The 24,028-nt window shown below is 40.3% G+C and overlaps 2 protein-coding genes across 2 annotated transcripts in view; one reads left to right on the forward strand and one right to left on the reverse strand.

Annotated features, from left to right (window-relative positions):
- The window catches only part of EPS8 (epidermal growth factor receptor pathway substrate 8), a 192,493-nt gene extending 178,859 nt beyond the window's left edge, over positions 1–13,634 (forward strand). The window contains exons 19-21 of the mRNA XM_008067532.2: positions 9,424–9,604; positions 10,480–10,609; positions 12,378–13,634. Of these exons, the coding sequence (XP_008065723.1) occupies positions 9,424–9,604; positions 10,480–10,609; positions 12,378–12,491 (425 nt within the window). The 3' untranslated portion in view covers positions 12,492–13,634. The remainder of the gene's footprint in view (positions 1–9,423; positions 9,605–10,479; positions 10,610–12,377) is intronic.
- A 5,558-nt stretch (positions 13,635–19,192) lies between these two features.
- Positions 19,193–20,343, reverse strand: LOC103269986 (zinc transporter ZIP11-like). Its single transcript, XM_021717328.1, is given in 3 exon segments — positions 19,193–19,668; positions 19,670–20,274; positions 20,277–20,343. Coding segments are annotated over 3 exon segments (1,038 nt in total). The 3' UTR covers positions 19,193–19,302.
- Between the last annotated feature and the right edge of the window lie 3,685 nt (positions 20,344–24,028).

The raw sequence follows: 24,028 nt of genomic DNA on the forward strand, positions 1-24,028 counted from the left end.
TTTTTGATTTATTGTAGAGATGAGGTCTCGCTGCCCAGGCAGGTCTCAAACCCGCGGGCTCAGGCAATCCACTCACCTCAGCCTCTCAAAGGCACGGGATTACAGGCTGAGCCACCGAGCCTGGCTTCTTCAACTAGATTAATTCTGCTTTCCATGCTTATCGTCTTGTTATTTATTTCCTGGTTGATTTTGTTGTTGTGTTGTTGCTAAAATCTCTGTTATGAGTTCTTTCAGTGTTGCATCTTGTCTTTCTTGAGTCTTATTCACTCTTTCCATCCATTCCCTAATCCCTGTCTTATTCTGGGGCCAGTCTTATTGACTTCTCTTGTTTGGGCTCTGAGGTTGGATTTTTTAGTTTTCTCTCTGTTATATTTTAAATTGCATGTGGCTTTTCATTGGTTTTTCCTCATTTGTGACAGACCTCTCACTTTCTTCTTTAGTTCCATTATTCAGTGTCAGTAGGAGAGGCTTTCCCTTCTGATGTTTGCTCAGCCCTCTATTCTTCCCTTATCCGGGCTCTGGATTTGAATAAGGTTCACTCTCTCCCCAGTCTGGAGCAGGGAAGGAGGAGGTGCAGTGGGGGTGGGTGTGGCTGCAGTTCGCCCCTCCCACTCTGTATGGTTAGGGAGATCCCCCTGGTGGGGAGGTGTGAGATTCTCTCTTTCCTCAGGTATGTACTTGTGGGGGGTGTCCCAGTCAGGTCTATCCTGGAATGGCGTTCTCCTATTGCGACTGATGCCCAGGCTCTGCCTGGGTTTGTTGCTCTCAGGCCCAGCTGTGTGGGTCTGACGTTCAGAGGGTTGCTGGGGAGAAAGGGGTTTGGGTCAACCCTGGACTTACCACTGATCTCTTTGGAGTCCTTCCTCATCCTTTTCTGACCACACCCTTTGTCTCAAGGCTGGATCAGAGTAGGGAGCAGGGCACCTGGGGCTCCGCACTCATCAGATCCCTCCAAACTTTGTGCTTTCAGTATATTCCCTCTGGATCACAATCAACCCCTGAGTTGTTAGTCTGCCAGTCACAGAGATCAGGTCTGTTGTTCTGTGTTGAGAAAGTCAGAGCATTTTCCTGCCCTGCCTGCAAGATGATGATAAGGTGCCCCTCTCCTCCTCTCTTTGGGACTCCGTCTCTGGGCTCCCTCTGCAGCCCCTGCTGCCAGTGTCCAGCCAGGTGCTGAAGTGATGAGGCAAAGCCTGGAGTCAGCAGCTGCTGATCTCTGTGACTGGCAGATCAATGCCTGCTGCAGTAATGAGGTATATCCTGGAGCTGGTAGTCTCTCCCTACTGCTTCTTTACTGGAAAACTTTTGTCCAGTTCAAAAAAAAAAGACGTTCAACTTTAGTGACCTGGGAAGCACCAGGGACCAAGCAGGGAACCTGTAGCACCAGCTGCTGCACCAGGAGGACCCTGGCCACTTGCTTATGAGTCCCCACTTTGTCAGTTTCTCCCAACATTTTCTTCCCAGGAAGGGTTTTGTTGATTTTTTTTTTTAAATGGCACTCAACTCCTGCATCCCTGGAATCCCTAGGGTCCAAGCTTAGCAGCTGCAGCACCAGCTGCTACACCAGGAGACCCTGGCTGCTAGCTCCCTAGCCTTCACTCATTCAGCCACTCACATACTTACTCATTCACCAGCACACACACACACATTTTTCATACACCCACTTGCACCAGGACTTGCATAGTCTGACTGGCTGTCCTCCATCTTCCTGACAACCAGTTTTTTCTTTTGTTGGGAGCTTTGAGAATAGTTATATGATCTTAGACATGCCCTATCTGTAGAACTTTGTGTTTTCATAAACTAAAGTTTGATTTTTCATATAAATGTTTGCTATAGGAACTGTATTTAAATAAGCCAAAAGACAATATGGCCAACTTTGAATTATCATTATCCTTATTAGTATCCTAGCAATGTAGATATTTTGAAAACTGAAGGTAATCCTAAAATAAGTTTTATTTTGTTTTACCTTGTAGAATATAGTATGTCTAATTTAGTCTCCAAATTATGTGTTTTAAAAGTATCAGGGCCAGAGCAGTGGCTTTTACCTGTAATCCCAATACTTTGCAGGAGGATTATGAAGGCCAGGAGTTCAAGGTCAGCCTGGGCAACAGGGCAAGATTCCATTTCTACAAAATAATAATAATAAAAACATTAGCCAATTGTGGTTGTGTGCACCTGTAGTCCCAGCTACTGGGGAAGCTGAGGTAGGAGGATTGCTTTAACACAGGAGTTCAAGGTTACAGTGAGCTATAATCATGCCACTTCTTTCCAGCACGGGTGACAGAGCAAGATCCTGTCTCTAAAAAATTAAAAAATTAAAACAAAAACAAATGGAAGTATTATAAAATTAGTTTTCTTTACTCATATTTGATATCTAAAAACTCTTAGAAAACTACAGCAAGGAAGATATTTCATATTTTCTCAATAAGATAAAAGTGTATAAAATGTGTGTTTATGTATCATTCCTTCAGCACAGGTCTCTCTTAGGGTTGTGTATTCTTTTCTCCATATAAACATACTTTTAATGTATATAATCGATCTATTTCCATTTCTTTCAATACATCTATATTGTCGGGAAAGGAATGATTCTCAAATTACTCTTCATATCAAATCTCATCTCTGACATCTAGATACTTGTGTTGAACTATTAACTTTATTGTCGAGATTGGTTGTTTTAGATTCATGCTCAAAACTAAACTATTGAATCTTTCATTCCCATTTTCACTCTACTGTTTTTCTCATCTTAGTAAGTCAGCCAGTCTATTTATTTGTGATCATTCTTGATAAATCAGAAAAGTAAAAAAATATTAAAACTATTACTGCTTAACTATTGTAGAAATTCTGGTTAAATGCAATAAGCTCAAGCGTATTATTACACAATATTTTCTCTTCCAAATTATGGCCTATTTAAATAACCTCCTTATCTATATCTATATTTTGGCCTTACGCAAAAACTAAAGGAAAAATGAAATTTTGGAAAAGAAATTAAGTCTGTGTAGCAAAATCAACAGGCAGTGGGAGGGGGAGGTGTATGAATATGTTAAAAAGATGCTGTTTTGTTTTCAAGGACACTAAAGGCATAGTTTTAAGATGAGAAAGTTCTATAAATATTTTTATTGATTTCCCTAAGGACAACTTTCCTCTTGTCCTGTTCCTTTCCTCATTCTTCCCACAAGTTTATAACATTTTTCTCATTTGAGATGTCAGCACAGTCATCTTTGACACTGTGGTCCTCTTTTTCCATCAGAGTTCATAGGCGTTTAGTCCCCAGCTGGAGCAGTGTGTGGGTTGGGACACTTTGTTCTTTGTCCACTTTAAGAAACCAAGAATAACCTTATGGGAAAGAGGCATAATTTGAATACTTTTAAAGATAAAGAATTCTCCTGTTAATTGTGACTCATCATTTTTGAAGTCTGTTTCTCAAAAGTAAAAGGGTGACACTGGTATAGAAAATATAAACATGTCTTCCAAAATTAACACATGTACTTATTTCCTTAAGGTAATAAAATCTTGCAATTACTTATGTAAAGTTTATTTTTTAAATTTCTCAAAAGTATTGGTTGACATTAAATGAATATATTTCTTTTTATAAAACAAATATTTCTTGCTAGCACTATTATAGAACAGCTTTTTCTGAACAAATGTTGATCTTTAGATCCAACTAGACATGTTTAAATGTATATTTACTGATAACCATATTTATCACAAAATACTTCTATTTATGCTACCTGCATTACTATTGCCTACACTTCTGGTAAAGTAAAATGGAAGGAAATAAGAAGTGAATACTCATGAAAGTGTTATCAAATAACCATGGACAAAGGGGAAAAAGGCAACATGCCTGACTTTAAAGTTTAGCAGGTGGCAAGAGTGAGCCCCTTTTGCTGAATGTAGCTGTGTGTTACCTATCCAAAATAGTGACTTGGGGCCCTGTGTCGTATAAGCTATTCAAATCGATTTATCACAGGGTCCCAAAAGGCTCTCTTCTTAACACTTTTGAAGATACCAGCACTTTAATTGCTTTGTATTGCTTCCATTTCCTTTGAAATTTTAGTCTTTTTATTTGAGTTTAATCTTTTGTATCAAAAGTGTTATTTTAGAAAGGTGTAACATTAGTCTGGTTTGTTGTTGTGTGCTAAAACATTGAAAACTGAAACCAAAAGCCAGCAGCACATTAAAAGGAGGGTTTTTGGTACTTCCTGGAAAAAGACTATGCTGTGGACTGGTAATGATCGATGTTGTGGCTAAGTCAGTGGCTAAAAAATAAATCTTTTCCTGTGGTGATACTTTTTCTTTTTTATTCCTTTGAAATACACTCATATGCTGTATAGCAGTATGATGTAGTGATTTTTAAGAGCTAACTAATGAAATGCACACATAATGTATTACTTAATGTAACAATCAATAGTATTTTCTCTCTCTCTCACTGTCTCTAGCCCCCTCCCTCCCTCCCTCCCTTCTTCCCCTCCTTCCCTCTTCCCTGCATCTCCTTTTCCCCCTTTCTGACTTATTTTTCAAATGGTTTCCTAAATATTTGAGGCATTAAAAAAATAGACTGAAATAAACTATCTGATTATTCACACTTTCTCTTATTTCTTGGGGTCACCAAATACTTTCTAAAATCCTTTCCTGGGGCAGCAGGGGGCGGGGGAGCGGGATCAGAACACTGATCACAAAAAACTCCCTGAGTACCCAGGTCATTGCCACTTGCCAAGTTAATTTGTTAGTTGGGTTACTATATCAGTTCTTTGTTCTTAATTCTTGAAAAATGATATACAAACAACTGAATGTACCAATATATGTATATATGCATATTCTTAAATACACAAACACATCATTCCCCTTCCCATACTTTTAAGACTTTTCCTATACTTTTGACATAACATTTTCCATTGACATAAAATACTTGGAGAAGGATAGTTACATAAGTTAATCAGAGGTAATTTTAATGACTTTGGCTATAAAACACCTCTGAGTTGAAAATCAGAAGATCCAGTTCTAGCTAAATTCTTCTACTAATTAAAATGTGATCTGACAGATCATTTGTCTCCTTTTGGCCTCCATATTTTCATCTGGTTATTTAAGGGATTTGTACATGGTGATTTTCAAGGTCTCTGTCAGTGAGAAAGTCAGCAGAATGCTCCTTGATTTATTTATTCAGTGAGTATTTGTTGAATCAATGTGCTGTTCTAGGTACTGCGGATGTGGAGGCAAACAAAACAGGGAAAAATCCTTTTTTCTTTTTTTTTTTTGCTCAGGCTTATATTTAAATGAAAGGAGGTAGATAAAAAATGATTGTGTTGATAAAGAATATTGGTAAGTGATAAGTGGTTTGGACAATAACAAAACTGTAAATAGAGAGTACTGTTGAAGAGAGGTTGCAATTTATTTTATTTTAAATTATTTTATTATTTTAATTTTGGGGTTAGGATCTCATTGTCACCCAGACTGTAGTGCAGTGGCATAATTATAGCTCACTACAGCCTCCACCTCCTAGGCTCAAGTGATCTTCCCAACTCAGCCTACCAAATAGCTAGAACATCAGGTGCATTCCACCATGCTCAGCTAATTTTTATTCTTTTTGTAGAGACAAGGTCTCACTATATCACCCAGGCTGGTCTCCTACTCCTGAGCTCAAGCAATTCTCTCGCCTCAGCTTCCCAAATTGCTGGGATTACAGACATAAGCCACCATGCCTGGTTTAGGAGTTGCAGTCTTGAATAGGATGGGAAAAATCTAAAGGAGAGCAGAGGGAGCCATGTGGATCTGTGAGAGAAAAGCATTTCAGGCCAAGGTGACTGGAATGGCCCTCAAGTTTGAACAGTGCCAAGGAAGCTACTGGATGCTAGAGTCTGAGGTGGGGGAGGGGAGTCCAGGAGGAGAGTGGAGTGGTCTTGGAGAGGTGTAGGTCATATAGGGACCTTTTACTGGGAGTGATTAGGATCACTTGGGAATGTTTTCAACAGAAGCACTGCAACATCTGACTTACATGTTAAAAAGATCATTTTAGTTGTAATATTAAGAAGAGAATGAAAAGATGGGGTGAGGTGATGGTAAGAAGTGAAACAGAGAGATCTGTTGATAGGCTAATGGCTATATACCAAGCTGGTTACAGAAAAAATTGAGTGAAGTAGTTGGATTTTTGATACATTTATTTTGATGGTAGGGCTACCAGGATTTGCTGATAGATTGGATAGAGCATAGGACAAGGTAAAATCAAGTATAGCTCCAGAGAAACTGGAAGGAGAGAGTTGTCATTAACTGAGGGGAAATCTAAAAGCAAGTCTAAAAGTTTCATAAATTCGAACTTCAGGAAGCAGATCAGGAATTCAGGTTTGGACATACTATATTTAAGGTATATTTGAGAGAGTTAATTGACATCCAAATGAATATATCAAGTAGACAGCATATCTGGATGTAGAGTTCTGAGGATGTAGATATACCAGACTTATTTGGAAATTATTAGCTTTTCAATGACCATAAAACTAGTCATAGTGATCATTGATGGAGTTAATGCAGGCAGAGAAGAGGACCAAGCATTATGCCTTGGAGCATGTTAATATTACTTAGTTGGAAAGATGAGAAGATTCAAAAAGCATACTGAGAAGGAGTGGCCAGTGAGACAGGAGGAAAATCAGGAGACTGTGGTGTTCTGGAGGCCACAGAAAGAATGTGTTTCAAGGAGAAAATAGGTTGAGATAATGACTGGGAATGAATTTGCTGGAGTTTAGTGAAGTGTAGTAGAGTCATGGAGGCAAAAGGAATGAATTGAATTGCTGTGAACATAAGAGAAAATAGAAGAATGGGAATTAGAATCAGCTAGTGTAGACCAGTGGTCCCCGACCTTTTTGACATCAGGGACTGGTTTCATGGAAGATAGTTTTTCCATGGACCAGGGGTGGGGGGATTCTTCAGGCATTAGATCTCATATTGTCAGAATTATTTTTCTAGCTCCATTTCATTTGGGCAGATGATTTTTCTTCTTATTTGAGGTTGACAGAGGACTAACATAGGCCATGTTGGGTTCCCTTTTTTATATAGCCTTGGGTGTGGTAACTGCTAGCTGTGGTAGTCCTGTGCTGTGTACCTCACTAGCTCATGGTGTCCTGAGTGGCCACAGTGGCTTAGAAAGTGTTGTTGGCTGGTTCTTGGGATCAGGACTTCCCCAAAGCCGAGGTATTGTATCTGATGTGGTGGTCTGTACAGTTGACCTCCGGCCAGGAGGTGGTGCTTGTGGAAGAAAGCCAGCAGTGATGGTGGCTATAGGGTTTCTCCTTGGCAAGTGTTGCTTCAAGAAAGTGTGCAGCCAGCATAGGCCCAGGGCAAGGCTCGGGATTTCCCAAGTTCTCTGTCTTTTTTGAGGCTTGTGGGGAATGCAGGGAAAGAAACTGAAGCACCCTGCTAGAGTATACTCTTAGCTACCCCAGTGGGGATTAGGAGGAAGTCCCAGGTCACCAGGGTAACACTATTGTGCAGAGTAGGCACAGAAGAGTTCACAAAGGGTGTGAGAAGTTTCTATGACAACATATCCCACCAGGCTCCTGCCTTGGCCTCAGGTAATCTGTGATCTGAATGTCAAGCTGCTACAGGTCTCGGGGCCTCAGATGTTCTCAGACAACCCACCCAGCAAGAAATTGTCTGCAGCAATGGGGCTTGGCCTTGAGGCCATCCCTTTCCAGGCTGACTGGAAAGCAGCTGCATCTCTTGCAAGGGCTGAGTTCCTGGGAAATGCTGCTATCACTACTCAAGCCTTTTTTCCTGCACCACACCATGGAAGAACATGAAAGGCAGTTTTCCATCAAGGTCTGGAGTCCCATAAGGCCCTGAACTCCCTGAGTCCTGCAAGTTCATGGCAGGAGAACAGAACTCCCAAACTCCCATCACTTACATTCCTTACTGTGTCTGGATGCTGTGGTGGACTGTGGTGGTTCAGGCAAGAGTCCAGACAGTTCCACCTTAGGTCGGTGGATTATTTTTCTTCTTCTTTGCTCTAAATGACTATTTTCAATCCTTTGAAGACTTGTGGGGCTGTTGGATCCATTCCTCTTTGGGTGCTGAGGAAACTCTGTTTATCTTGGTTTACTCTGTAGGAGAAACTCACTCCAGTTGCCTCATGTTAGCCATCTTAATCCCTTCTCAGTCATTAGATTCTCATAAGGAGTCCTCAATCTAGATCTCTTGCTCATATATGCAGGTCACAATAGGGTTTGCACTCCTATGAGAATCTAATGCCACCTCTGATCTGACAGAAAATGGAGCTCTGCTTGTCTGCTACTCACCTCCTGCTGTGTGGCCTGGTTCCTTACAGGCCATGAACTAGTACTAGGATTGAGGATTGGGGATTCCATGTGTAGTTGACATTTCATGGAGTTTTGCTTAAAAAAAAAAAAAAAGGAGCTGAGAGAGGAAATTATAAAAAGTGACAGAAATAAAAGAATCAGCATGTTTGTATGCTGAGAAAATGATTCAGTAAAGAGGGAAAATTGGTAGCATAGGATAAGTGGAGAAAATATGACTATGAAAGTATCTGAATAAACAGAGCACTTGGGGTCTAGTGCATACAGAGAGCATTGGCCTTCAGAGCGTGGAAGCAGTTCATTTCTAACACAGTAGGAAAGAAGGCTGCATGTATGAGGAAAGAACTGCTAGGAAGAAGAACCATGAGGGGAACTTATGGGGATTCTTTTCTAACTCCTTTATTTTACTCAGAAATTAGGAAGTGATATCATCAGTTCAAGGTGGGGATTGGAGAATAGGCTAGAAGTTTACAGGGAAAATAGAAGATATTAAATACTTGTCTAAGACAGTGAATAGTTACATGGTCTAAGGCAGTGCTTCTCGACCAGGGCCCTCTTGACATTTGAGGTTGGAGGATTCTCTGTGGTAGGAGACTGACACATGCATCCCAGCCTCTGCCCACTGCACGGCAATAGGAACCTCCCCCCTTTTCCTTCCTTAGTTGTGATAACCAAAACTGTCCCCAGACACTGCCAAAAGTCGCCTGGGGTCAAAATTGCCCCCAGTTGAGAGCCACTGGTCTAAGGAAATGTAGTGTAATTGTCAGGAAGCATTAACAGCCGAGTTCAGGTTCGTAATCATGAATTTAACATGAGACCATTTAGCATTATTGTGCTATATTCATTTGTACAGGTGCAGGTACAGAATAAGCAAAAAGTTAGATTTAACCAGGATTGGGGATTTTGCCAAATGAGTACAATGAAGAGAGAAAAGTAGGGCCAGGGAATTATCTTAATAATTGATCGTGCAATTTATACTAGGTGAGGATAAAAATGAGGAAAGATGGTAGGAACACTGGTTTGTAAGTACCATTGGGGTCAAAGGATTGTTGAGATTGGGGCTCTAGAGAGAGTGAGGGTGATGTTAGGGATTTTCAAAAACCACCTACTCCCTGTTTGTGTCTAGGAAGGAAATCTCAGATGGAGGAAGTACAGGATGAACTTATCCACAGACTGACCATTGGTCGGAGTGCCGCTCAGAAGAAGTTCCATGTGCCACGGCAGAATGTGCCAGTTGTCAATATCACTTATGACTCCACACCAGAGGATGTGAAGACATGGTTACAGTCAAAGGGATTCAATCCTGTGTAAGTCTCTCTGTGAATACTTTGCAATTCTCTGCGTAAAACATTGTTTTCAATTTGGTTACTTAGTTGTTACAAAAAACTCAAAAAACATAGAGCACCAACTGCATACTTGTTTCATACTCATAAAAACTGTAGCTATTCATAGGTAAAAAAAGAATTGAAAGAAACAGAAATAACTATCATTGATGCCACCCCATTTTCTAGTTGGTAGTTATCTGTTCATTATGGGTTCTTGAAGCAAATTGTCAGTAGCTCTGGCCTGGCAGCTTTTTTTTCTCCCGTATCAGGTTACACAGGGTAAGAATGTGGTCTTAGCAGGACTTCACGGACCATGAGGACATACAGCATAAACCTTCCTCCTGCTGCAGGATAGTGTCTCAGACATTTAAAAAATAAATAACTTGACTTATCAATTATAATTCTAGTAGGGTTTTTCCTTTAGTAAATCCATGGCAAAGGATCTAAAAGTCTACAAACATAAACATTGTATGTGTATTTGGTACAAGGAACATTGTCATATTATAAACTCACCCAGCATGATTGAAAAATGAGGCACAATGGTACATCAACTGCCAGGTTATTAGGAAGTTATCTATTCCTTCTATGAGACACCAAATTTCAGGGAGTTGCTATTAAATGATCCTAAACCCAATTGGCTCCTTTTTGTACTTCGTAATCAGTCATCTTGTATAGCCTCAGGACATCATCATGAAAGAACTCTGTCATTGCCCCGACTAAGCACTGTAATAAGAGTTCCAGTGTAAGGAACACTTCGAAAACATAGGTTAATAGCAGGCACAGAAAATTTTCTCTCTCTTGTTTTTTTCTAGGAAATATTTTTAATCCTCTGTTTCTTTTTCTTTTGTTTTTTTTAGAACCGTCAATAGTCTTGGAGTATTAAATGGTGCACAACTTTTTTCTCTTAATAAAGATGAACTGAGGACAGTCTGCCCTGAAGGGGCCAGAGTCTTTAGCCAAATCACTGTACAAAAAGCTGCATTAGAGGTAGGACTTGTTAACCTAAGGTGGTGTTTTTCTGCATGAGTCAAGAGTATGGAGTGCAAATTGAAAGTTTTCGAAACAACTGTTGTGCTCATATGGGCCAATTTCTCTTTCTTACAGAGCTGAATTAAATTTGACACCGCTTTTATTAATTTGTCACAGGAGACCATCAATGACCAATTGCAGGGAGATTAATTTGTTATAAATGCTCATATAACAGTGAAGCTTGAAAGTGTACTTTTGGTTATTAAACAGAAAGCATGATGTTCTCATTTTATATGCATCAATTACTTTAGGAATTTTAATTTTGACACAGTGATAGAAATTCACTTCAGAGTGACTAAATACCTAAAGAGGCCAAACTCTTTCACCCGTTCTTAATATTTAGCTTGAATATTCTAATAGGTTATAGGCTATCATAATGTAAAAACCCTGGCTATGTGTCTTATGCCTGGTTATACTTCTAAATAGTCAAGAGGAAAATATATTAGGTAGAAATCATTGAAAATAGAGAGCCCTGAAGAGTGATTATTTAGTCTGTTGTCTGTAAGAATGCAGGAGAATTAATGTTTTCTATATGGGTTTATACTTAAGCTTCCAGCACCCTACTTTGCTTAAAATTGGTTATGTGAGGGTAGTAGTTTCCAACTATTACTTCCCATAGCTCTTAATAGTTTCATGAAAACTATACTTCAGCTCAAATAAAAGAATATAGGCTTTGGCATGAAACTGACACATAATTATCCACTGCAGGTATATAAATTAAACTGTTAAATAACTCAGGGTAAAAGAGCTTCATGCATATAACCCTGTAGCCATTCTGTATCAAGAGAAATTATATTTCCCCTGCAGGATTTTCCCACAACATTGATCTTGGGGGTTCTATATTAAGGTTTTATATGATTGTTTTCTATATGTTGAATATGAATAAGGATTATATCTTTTCTCAAGCCGTTTTGTTGCCATTACACATTCTAATTTTGTTGAGAGTATATCATTTACTTCTTGAAGGTATATTAGAAATCAATATTCCTAAAACTTCTGAATTCCTTCATTCCAGAGTGACCCATCATGACTGTCATTTGCCATCTCCACCCACTTGTCATGAGTCTATTGCTGCCTGTTCCTCTGGATGGGCACTGAGGCAGAGGCTGACTAACTGAGTCTTTTCTTGTTCCTCAGCCACCTTCCAACCTCACCCTTTTCTTGGATCTAGCTTATCTTCTAGATTACTCACCTGTATTGCCAGAGACCCACCGATGACAGTGGAATAAGGGGAAGGGTGCACAGGGATTGTAGTAGGACTGGGATAGGAGAAAAGCTGGCATGTTCGTGGGATCAGAATTGTATGGAGGGAAGCAGGGTGAATTCTGAGCCCACTTTTTGGCCTGAGTTAAACTCTCCTAAAGGCAGATCACTATCTTACTTGACCTAAAAAGAGTTTGATAGTTTACCATGTTATTACATTTATCTTACACATATCCTCTTTCTCCTAGGAAATCTAGGTTTTTACATATGCATTATTGATTTATTTTTATTATATTCAAATGAAAGCCTTGAATGAATTGCCTTAAGACACTTATAAAATGAAAAAATATTAATGTGGTATGTTAATCAAGTTCAGAAGCTTCACTTATATGAAAGGCAGTCTTTAGTTTTCCCAAAGAGATACTAGAAAAAAACTGCAATGGACTTTTATCCTGAGCCATTTCATCATGACCTGCAGCATACACAAATCAGTAACCATCTTGTCTGAATTGTTTTTTTTCAGGATAGCAATGGCAGCTCTGAGTTGCAAGAAATTATGCGAAGACGACAGGAAAAGATCAGTGCTGCTGCTAGTGATTCAGGAGTGGAATCTTTTGATGAAGGAAGCAGTCACTAATTTGTTTGCTTGTTTTTAAACTATCATTCTTGGCATTATTCCAACATGCTTTGTTTTAAGAAGCCTTGAAGGGAATGTCAGATTCATGTTTCTTAGAATAATTTATTGCCATAAAAAAACTAATGCAGACCTAAGTAAGCAGAGGACTTGCTTCTGGGCCCATTACCTTTATTAAAACTGAAAAATTTTTAACTGAATTTTTGGACCTTCGGAAGTATTTTTCTTACTTCACCAAGAAGTTTTCTTTATTATTTCATCCCCATCTCTGTGTATAAGTAGGAAATTTTTGACAGTGATGGATTTATTCATTGTAACAAATCAAAGATATTGTCCATGATTCAAAATCTAAGCAATTTTGATTTTGCCTGTGAATATGGTGTCTGTCCTTCAGGATGTAGCTCACTTTAGACTAGCCTCTGCTTAGTTAGGTCTCTTCTCTGACATACTCAATGAAACACTATTTACATTTATTTAAAGTTCTTAATGCCAACACTTAAAAAAAATTAAAACATTTGAATGAACTGTAAAGTACAACCAGGCCTTGGACATGCAAATATTAACCCATGGATATTCCTAAGACATGTCATTTGTCCTGGCTCTGTTGATTGCAATTTCTTGTATAGCTTGTATTTTGATTTAGTTTATATTCTGCTTATTATGTATACTGTGTTCTTACATATGAGAAAGCACAAATGGGAAAGAGTTCATGTATGTTCAAAATCTATCCAAGGAAGTAGCCTGTGTTGGTGTGCATTACAGTATTTTGCTTAATGAATGCCTCAGCTCTGAATATTGAAATAAGTAGTTAAAAGGAAATGGGGTCATTTTATGTGTTTTTCTGTGTCAAGTCTTTCTGGTAATAAAAGCCCTTAATTTACACATATTTTAATCCTGTGAAAGATTCTAGATAGAGAAAAGAAAGATACCTAACCTTCAACAAATGTTATTTTTGGAAACACGATTTTTGTCATTAAATGTTGTATTATTTCACGTATATAAAACAGATGTTATGTAAGAATGTTGTATATTTTAACATAAATCCATTTAGAGATATTATCTAGATTCATTAAGTTTCATAGTGCCTTTTTCACATGAGTCAGCTGGAAAGTCTGCAATAAACAGTATTTGCTGTATGTTAATAAATGGCTTCTGTGTCATTGACAAAAAGGATCTTTGCTGTGTAGACTGGGGAGTGGAGCTGAATGGAACAGGAAAAAATAGACATCCACTTCTTTAAAAAAAACTATGTATCATTCTGTTTTTGAGTAGGTAGGAACCACTTTACCGTACTTTCTTCAATTGTTCTTCTTTCACTTCTCTTCTTTCATCATTTTTTCCTTCTACCATCTAGTCACAGTTGGTAACTGTAATGAAATTTACACCATACTTATAATTGCTAACTGCTTCCACATAGATAATTTACTGGATATCTACAGTAACTCTGTGACTTGTATTTTTATAGATGAGGGGATTTAGCTTTCTACAGACTAATTTTTCCCAGATTGTAAAGGATGTGGGAGTCTCCCATCTTCCATCTCTCAGTCTCCCCATGATATTGACCCACAGATAAAGTGGAGCAACGTGAGAATAAAGGAGAATTAGTTTATATCTTTTACAGAGAATTAGTTTAGGAGAATTAGTCTAGATCCTTTCTATTTCATAGGAACTGACACATATTTATAATTTACCCTTTATTGAAAGGGATCAGGAACAAGAAAATAATATTAAGAAGTTAAGATAACCTGTATGTAAAGGAACATTCTGAATGAAAAGAATTGGTGTAATTTATGTCTTTATGCCATAAAACATTAATACCAAAGGGAAGAATCACAGAAGTTGTAATTTCAGAAAGCAGTTACTTCACTTAGGGCTGTGGGGGCAAAGACAAGCAGTTCATGGTATTTAGAATCTTGAAGGAGAGACACTGCAGAGTTTGGATCCAGATATCTAGGAGTTTGTTACTGGTACCTAAGAGTTTGGAAGAAATATCCCACGAGCCTGTAAACAGACCTCTGAGATGGGGACACAGCCTAACTGGTGCCATTTCCTTAGATATTCGGAAAATAATTTAAGATTGTAAAAGTATTTCAGAAAATCCACAGGGTTGGAACTTGGACCTTGGAGGAGATCATGGCAGACAACTGGTACTTGAACCTTTAAAAGGCACAATGAGGCTGCTGCTGGGAGTCTCAGGAGAAACAAATGGGCAACTTGAACCAACTACTGCTACTGGGAATCATGTGCTCCTTATAGAGTAAAGTACCATTAGTAGGGTGATGTTGATAGGAACAGGCAGTAAAACTGGAGAGAGAAGGCTCCTGTTTCCCCTGTAGCCTTCTATCTCCCTGTAGCACATACTCTGGGCAGAGTCTATCAGGTGGTTGGGCCCAAAATCACAAAGGTGAGAGAGAATAACTCATAATAGCCTCTGCGTTTGCTCTTTTATATGTATTTCAAATGTCATACAACAATAATTTTTCTAAAGTTTATGATTTTACCTAACAAAATGGAATCATTCTTCTCTGTTATTTAAACAGTATTTAGTATGTCGTATTTGATACAAAGAATTGGTTAAACAGGCAAAAAGAGAACACTGAGACATCACAGAGATAGTAGTAATACAGGAAGCAGCTCCCACCCCTAAGACTAGGGAGCAAAGGGGAAGAAGGGTTGGGTTTATCAGCATTTAGAAACCTGGAATGAGGACCCTAGAAAGCTTGGACTTGGACTCATGAAAAGAACACACTGTCTGTGGTGCCGGTGCCTCAGGAGCACCGAGGAGACCCCCTCCACACACACATATCCATAGAGAAGCGATAGAGACCCTTGAGGAGGGAATTCTGGCCAGTTGACGATGGCGCTGACCTCTGAGGGAATGCACTGATGCTGGTTCTAAAAAACGTAGTGGTGGCCGGGCTCGGTGCCTCAGCCTATAATCCCAGCACTTTGGGAGCCCGAGGCATGTGGATTGCCTGAGCCCACAGATTTGATACCTGCCCGGACAACTTGGTGAGACCTCATCTCTACAATAAAATTAAAAATAACCAGGTGTAGTAGCGTGCATATGTAGTTCCAGCTACTCAGAAGACGGAGGCAGAAGGATCATTGGAGCCCAGCAGGTCAACGCTGGGGTGGCCATGAGAATGGGTGCCACTGCCCTCCAGCATGGGCAAAGGAGTGAGACTCCAACCCCCCCCAAAAAATGTAGGGGTAAAAATGAAACTGGGATCACCTACTGCTGCTGGAATCAACTAGGTGCCAAGTGAAGATCTGTTCTCTTCACTGGTTTACAGCCATTTGACTGTCATATACCTTTGTACAGCTTTCTTCTTATTTCTTATTCTTGGTGTTCATTGTGCTTCTTGAAACTATGAAATTATAGTCTTAAAGATTTTAGTCAATTTTTTTTTCTGTCCCTCCTGCCTTCTTGGGAGACTCCAGTTTCATGTATGTTAGGCCATTTGAAGTCTTTCCAAGTTTACTGCTGTGCTTTTAATTTTTTACCTGTTTTTTTTTGTTTTATTTTATGTAGTTTCTATTGCTGTCTTCAAGTTCATTAATCTTTTCTTCTGCAATTTATAATCTGCTTTTAATCACTTCTATTGTAAGTTTCCATCTCAGACATTATAGTTTTCATCTCTAAAAGTCTGATTTGGTTGTTTTGCTTTTTCAAATATCTTCCATGTGTCTACTTAATTAGCTCAATATTCCCTTACCTTTATCAATGTATACAGTTAGAATATCAGTCTTTAAAAGGGACTCTGGAATATGGCATACTAGGAAGCACCAGAAATCTGTCTACCGACCTAGACAATAATTTTCCTACCAGAATCTGTTTAGTGTAACTTGTGAAAATCTGGAGTCTAATGAAGCTTGCAACTTCCAGAAGAATGCTTGGATAGTAATTTGTAGTTAATTTTGGTTAATAACAAAAGGTAATAAACAAAGTTTATCTCTTCACACAGTAGCAGCTATCTGTTCCCCTTCCCTAGCCCTGTGGCAGGCCACTATGCACAGATTCCTGGAGCAGCCTGCACACAGCTTGTGGGAACCAAGATGGACAAAAAGACTCTATTCTTCCAGTTTTGGGGATCTGTGCTCTGATCACTTCTGATAATAGAAATGTGGACAAAGAAGCAGTGGCCACTTTTTTTTTTTTAAAGCAGGATTTATTGAGAGGACAGAAAAGCTCCCAGAGTGGGAGGGGACCTGAGAGGGTTGCCCCAGTGGCCACTCTTGTTGCACCTCCCTAACATTATTACCAACCCCTTCCCTCAGGCTGGAGCAACTTTCAGGGAATTTAAAGGACTAGCACCTTTTTTTCTTTTCCTTCATTGTTTTTTCTTGTTTTGGAAGCCAGGTATTTAAGACAAGTACAGTGAAAAGCAACCATATTAAAGGGAGAAAATTAGAAGGTTATTGTCAAGACTAGAGAAGGCACAGTTCAGGAAACACTTAAGAAAACCTTAAGTTTATACCTCATGCTGATCCTCAGCACAGAGACAGCCTCCAAAAATTTAAAAACAGCAACCCCTAGGGAAAGTGGAAAATCTGATATCCAGAGAGTTATCACATTATTAAATGCATATGCCCAGTTCTGAACAACAACAACAAGTAATCACAAGGCATAGAAAGAAACTGGAAGATAGAGTCCATTCAAAAAAGGAAAAAATCAACAAAAATGTACCTTGAAAAAGACATGATGACAGACATAGATAAACACTAAAACAGCTGCCTTAAAGATGCCCAACTAAAGGAAGGTGTGGATAAAGTTTTTAAAAAATATATTTAGAAAAATTTGAAATTACAATGAAGAGCTAACCTAGAAAAAACCCCTGCAGCTGAAAAGTACAATAACTGAAATAAAAATTTACTAGAGGGATTCAAAGGCAGACATGAGCATACAGAGGAAAGAATCTGTGAAATTGAAGATAGAATAATGGAAATTATCAAGTCTCAGGAACAGGGAAGAAAAAGATTGAAGAAGAAGTGAACAGAGTTTTAGGCACCTGTGTAACACCATCAGGTGGGTTAACATATGCATTGTGGGGGGGGAGGTCCTAGAAGAATAAAGAACAAGTAAAGAGACTAGTTCAAGAAAGGAGGAAAAACTTCCCAACTTTGATGAAATATATGACTACAAACATTCAAGGAACTTAAGGAATTCCAAATAGGATGATCTCAAAGAAACATGATGAGATACATTTTTTTCCCACAATATCCCCTTTATTGATATTCATCACAGTTATGAGGTCTTGTCCATCAGAAAGCACAATATGTGTTATGTAGAACTACATACAAAGACAAAAATAAGACATACACATAAACAACCACATCAGCTAATCACAGCTAATCAAACCTCTGAATGTGTCTTCAGTTTTGATCATCAGTGCTTTGGAAGAACATACATAGACCCAGCCTGAGGTTGGCTTTTGGGGTCTTAGAACGTTTGCAGAGCAGGAGATTCTCCCTCGGAAGCAACTGAATATGTAAACTCAGAGAGCGGGCACTGACCACACAATGCCTGAATATCTGGCTCCTGGGCTGCCTGCCTTCTCAGCAGAGCCCACCCAAAGTCCCGTGTGCTCTTCTGATGACTGAGGACTGCAGACCTCAGCTGTGTTTGAAGCAGACAGGTCACAGCCAACTCCGATGGATACGCTCTGTGTAGAAAGGAGTAGGCTGGCTTCTAGTTTGGTTCAAGCCATTCCTTAGGGCCATTTCAGAACAAATGACAAGTTAACCAAAATTTATTTTCAAAGGAAATGTAAAATTCTCTTTTTTTCCTGCCCTCTTTCCCTTCCCATCCTAAGCCCTCTGGCTAGACTCCAGCAGAGACCACTGTAGCTCAAGAGTTTTTGTTTGGTCAGGTTACAAGTTATCAAATGCTCAACTCAGAAGGACCCACTGCGATTCAAAACGTCTTTCATTCACTTAAATTAATGGAAGTGGCTCCTTCCATTAGTAAATCAAGAGTTTGAATTCTAGCAGTTTACTGGTGTCCTCAAGTCTCTTAGAAAATCGAAGGCTCTTAAACTTATCAAAATAAATGCCTAGGGGATTTGCTCCCGGAATCCACTTAGAACAGAGGTCTCTGATCAAAACCGCACTCTGTCTTCTTTCCACAGGGCTCATTTTGTGCTCACAGTGGTCCTAATTCCCTTAACTTGCATAATGTCAATCTTTGCCTTAACAACTTAACAAAAAAGACTAGCTGATTCCCTTCCCTTTGTCTGTAGTCCACCTCCCATGCAGTACCTCCCTGGAACGAGGCGGAGGAAGGAGTATTCCTCTATGGGCTGGCTTGGTCTTGGAAAGTGGGTAGCTATGTTCATGATGCTCCAGTTCTGGCATCAGCAACAAGGTAACAGGAGGGGCAGATGAGAGACATGCTAGCCATTCTGCTCTGAGTTGCTGGCTCAGAAATGCTTAGGAGACTTCTCTTAGTAGTTTGCTTCTGTAGGTGACCTTGAGAAGTTGCTATCGAGTCTAGTGAAGGAAACTGAAGGTACCAAGCAGAGACGTCCCTGATATGTATGTCTTTGATGATCCCACCGAAGAAAGATTCCATTCAGTGGCTGAAATAAAGATCTGTAGTCCCATGACATCCTGAAATTCCAAATCAGATCAGTATCTTCCCTGAAAGCAAAGTAAAAATTGTTGTATTATCATCAGAGTCAATCAGTATAATGAGATGGAGAAGATAGAAAGAAAGAATGTCGTAATTTGAAGAATGAGGCTGTGGTCGCACAGAAGCCAACCGCTGTTGCTTCCTCATGCTGCCTTTCCCGGGGTCTGCAGCATCTCAGCCCTAGCCCAGGCCAATGTCCAGTGACATCATCACTGCAAATCCCAGGATGGAGGCCCAGGACGCCAGTTTCCCATTACCACTGATCTGGGCTTTGGGGATGATGTCATCCACGACCACGTAGACCATGAAGCCAGCAGCAAAGGCCAGAGCACAGGGCAAGATGAGCTCAGCCAGCACCACAGCAAAGGCACCAAAGACCCCAGCCCGGGGCTTCACCATGCCGCTTAGCTGCCCATACCAGAAGGCTCTCCAGGTGGAGAAGCCGGCCCCTCCTCACAAGGGGAGGCTGTCAGCCAGGCCCTCAGGGAAATTCCGGATCCCAATTCTGATGGCCAGATTCCTGGCATTCTCAAAGGTGGCTGACACCCGCCTTCTCCACAGCCCTGAATCCAACTCCAACAGCCAGACCCTCTGGAACACTGTGTACAGTGATGGCCAAGATGAGCAGCACAATCCTTCTCCAGCTGCTGCTGCCGTGCTGTGCCGGGTTCCCTCGAGAAGGCATGGGGGGAGCAGGACCCTTTGGAAGACCAGTGGCCGACGCCTTCTTCCTCTGATAGGCCTCACCATTCTCACTCTTGTCTGAAAGAAGCCCCATTCTATCTATCCGGATGGAAAGTTCACTCTCAGAGAAGAGCAGCATGGGACGCTCTGGATCAGACTTCTTCATCAATGCAGGGTCGAAATTCAGTGCCAGGGCCATTTCAGGGGGGGTGGGCGGGTCTTGTACCGCACCCAGGTGAGGCATCAGGAGGTCAGCCAAGTAGACAAAAACAGCTCTGAGGGTGAAGCCAACAGTTACTGGGAAGAAGGCAAAGGCACCTAAGCCACCGGCGGACACGGCCATCTCAACCTCTGGGGCCAGGAGAGACCAGTAGGAAGCTGCCAACATAACCCCTGCAGCAAAGCCAAGGCTTCCATCTAAGATCCGCCTCTGTCCACTAGAGAATATGAACACAAGTGCTGCCCCGCAGCTGTCATCCCCCAGGTGAAGAAGGTCCCCAGCAAGGGCTGGAACATGGAGCTGTGGCCTTGGAGCATACTGGTTACAATAGGGTGCCCTCTCCAGCTCCCACTGCACATCCATCAGCCCCTGCTGCCGCTGGCTCGCCGACTCCACCCCTGCAGTCACTTCCTGCTTCCCTGGCGCACACATTGATGAGATATATTCTAATCAGATTGTTGAAAGTGAAAGACAGAAAATCTTGAAAGCAGTAATAAGATTACCGGCAGATTTCTCAGAAACTTTGGAGATCAGAAAGCAGTGGACTGATACATTTAAAGAGCTAAAAGGAAAAAAACCCAGAACTTTAAAACAAGAACCCTATATTTGGCAAAAAGAGACGGGATCAAGATGACTGACTAGACACAGTGTGTGCCTCCTTCACAGAGAAGAACTAGACATTTCAAACAGATCATCTGGGAGAGAATACACTGATTCACCAGAGAAGAGATGGGAAGTGCTAGAAGTAAGTAAGGAGGGTTCAAGGCAGCTTCCCCAGACAAGAACCGACTGAGAACCTGGAGAGGCTCCTGGATGTTGGAACAAAGTAAGAGAGAAAGTTCCAAAACAGGCGCTTATGATTTTGGCTACTGGAGAAACCCTTGGCCCATTAGGGCCTCTGCATGCAGAGCTATCTAAAGATTGCACAGAGATGTTGCTCTAGAAAGGGAACTCAGAATCCCACAGGCATCCAAGCCCGGAGAAGCCTCAGGTGGGTGCCATTTTGAGAACCTAAATACCAGGGGATCTACAGGCAGAGCTTCAGCCACTGTGCTGCTCCAAAGAGGGAGAAGAGAAGATGGGTGCTCCCACACACTCCAAGAAGGCTATCTGAACCCTGCTATGAGCTGCTGTTAAGACTGAGATGCAAGGGAACTGAATTTACTCACAGCTTCTTGCTCACACTGCTTGCCTGGACGGTGCCCCATTTTCTCTAGTCCCAGTCCCAGGGCACCATTGTGAGAGTTTAACACCAAGCTGTGTTCCACTTTGGGCCTGAGTTTGGGATTGTGTTCCACCTGGCCAAGGAACAACAGGAATACTATCACAAAAACATATGGGAATAAAAATTTACAGTTTGTATAAAACAAGCACACAAAGGATAAAGAGAAAGGAATCAAATGGCAACGTGACAGAATTTCATCAAATCACAAAGAGAATAAGAAACAAAATCTACAAAACAATTTGAAAACAATTGAGACAGGAGATGGCTAGAAAAAGGCTAGGGGGACAGACAGGAGGGTCCTCTTCTAGTGAATCCCTGGCAGGCCTCTCAAGCTCAGCATTGGTAAACAAGCTGCCTGCTAGCCTCTCAAGCTAGAGCTTAGGTACTCAACTGCTGGAATTGAAAAGCAACCGATCAGCTCACCACTAGTCCCCTACCTCCTACCAACTGGTCCTTAATACTGCCCAGAAAAGCTACAGCTCAGAGCTAGTACTAGTCAATTGGCTTGGACTTAGGGCTATATAAGCACCAGGTTTTCGGCCCCAGATGGGCAACCTCTTCGGGTCCCCTGCCACTGTGGGAGCTTCTCTGCCCTCTCAATAAATCCTGCTTACTCACTTTCCGGCTGTCTGTGTCCCTCATTCTTCCTGGGCATGAGACAAGAACCTCGACCCTGAAGAGCTGCGACCTGAAGAGCTGCAAATCATCAGAGTTGAAAAGTCGTGTACCCCAGAGGCTGGCTAGCCAGCCGACAGAGCTGGCTGGACCAGGTGAGCTGCCAGAAGAAGGCGAGACTCTGAAGCTGAGACACCTAGGGGGCTAGCCACTGAACCAGCAACACTCTCAGGGCTTGGCTTGCCAGCCCCCCAAATCGCTACACTCTCAGGGCTTGACTTGTCAGCCCATTAGAGCTGACACTTCCGGGGCTAGGCTTACCAGTACCTTGATGACTCTTTCTGGGGCTTGGCTGTCCCATTGAGCTGATACTCTTGAAGCCCAGGCTGACCTGAATAATCCACATCACAGTCAGCAATGTGACAGGAAGAAGGCCTCATGAATCAATAATAGCCTTGAATGTAAATGAATTGAATGCTCCACTTAAAAGATACAGATTGGCAGAATTAATTTTAAAATGATCCAACGATATACTACCTGCAAGAAACTTACCTCACCCATAAAGACACATACAAACTGAAAGTAAAGGGATGGAAAAAGATATTCTGAGCAAACAGAAACCAAAAGTGAGCAGTAGTAGCTATACTTATATCACATAAAACAGACTTTGGGTCAAAAACAGTCACGAAAGACAATGTCATTATATAATGGTAAAGGGATCAATTCAGCAAGAGGATATAATAATCCTAAATATATATACACCCAATATTGAAGCACTCAAATTCATAAAAACATTAATAGACCTAAAGAAAGTGATAGACAACAATACAGTAATAGTGGGGAAATTTAACACCCCACTCACAGCACTAGACAGATTATAAAGACAGAAAATTAACAAAAAACATCAGACTTAAATTGGACTTCAGACCAAATGGACGTAACAAATATTTACAGAACATTCTACTCAGCAACTACAGAATATGCATTATTTTCATCAGCACATGGAATATTCTCCAAGATAGACTACATGTTAGACCACAAAGCAAGTCTTAACAAATTTTTAAAAATTGAAATTATATCAAGTATTTTCTCAAACCACAAAGGAATAAAGCTAGAAATCAATACCAAGAGGAGTTTCAAAATCAAATATGTGGAAATTAGTGTGTTTTTTTCTTTTATATGAAAAATAGTTTTGTACTAAATCTGATTTAAATAAGACAATCCAGGATGAATTTTTAAAATGAATAATTAACATTTTGCTTCATGATAAAAGCTAAAGAATTGCCATGTATTCTATTCTAAATTGACACTGAGGGGGAAGAGAGAGAGAGAGAAAGAAGAGAAGAGAAGAGAAGAGAAGAGAAGAGAAGAGAAGAGAAGAGAAGAGAAGAGAAGAGAAGCGACACAGAGATGCCATATCTTAAGAGATAAATATACATTACTGATTTCGGGTTAAAAGGCCATATTTCCGCTATTGATTCCCATGCACCTAAAGTGAGCTAAGAAAACAAAGTACATGATCTAAACAAAATAAGACTTTCCCATTTCATAAATGGGTTCTAAATATAATCTCAGAACAGGAAGAATTTTAGTTATGATTCTATGTTTTCCAAAATGGACTTTTTTCAAAAGATGCTTCTAGTGTACCTAAACACCATGATAGCTTCCAAAGCCATGATGATGCTAAACATTTAATGATGGCTGCATAGCTTCCTTTTCCTATTTCCTCTGCAAGTACACATAGGTACTACTAGTATATAATTATAGTTAATAGTGTGCTTCATAACAGTCACTGAATCAATGAGGAAATTAAGATGGAAATTTAAATCAAAAAATTAAACCATTGAAAATGAAAAAAAAATCATACCAAAACCTATGGGAGACAGCAAAGTCAGTGCTAAGAGGGAAGTTTATAACATTAAATGCTACATCATAAAAGTAGAAAGATCCCAAATTAGCAGCCCACAAGAAGAGGAAGCCTACTTTTGCCACTCTCATTCAACATAGTACTAGAAGTTCTCGCTAGAGCAATCAGGCAAGGTTTAAAAAAATAAAAGGTATACAAGTTGGAAAAGAGGAAGTTAAATTATCCCTGATCACCAATGATATAATTTTATAGCTAGAAAAACCTAAAGACCCCACCAAAAAACTCTTAAATTTGA

This window comes from Carlito syrichta, unplaced genomic scaffold (assembly GCF_000164805.1).
Source record: "Carlito syrichta isolate Samal-C Ts95f unplaced genomic scaffold, Tarsius_syrichta-2.0.1 Scaffold309689, whole genome shotgun sequence".
NCBI classification, from domain to species: domain Eukaryota; kingdom Metazoa; phylum Chordata; class Mammalia; order Primates; family Tarsiidae; genus Carlito; species Carlito syrichta.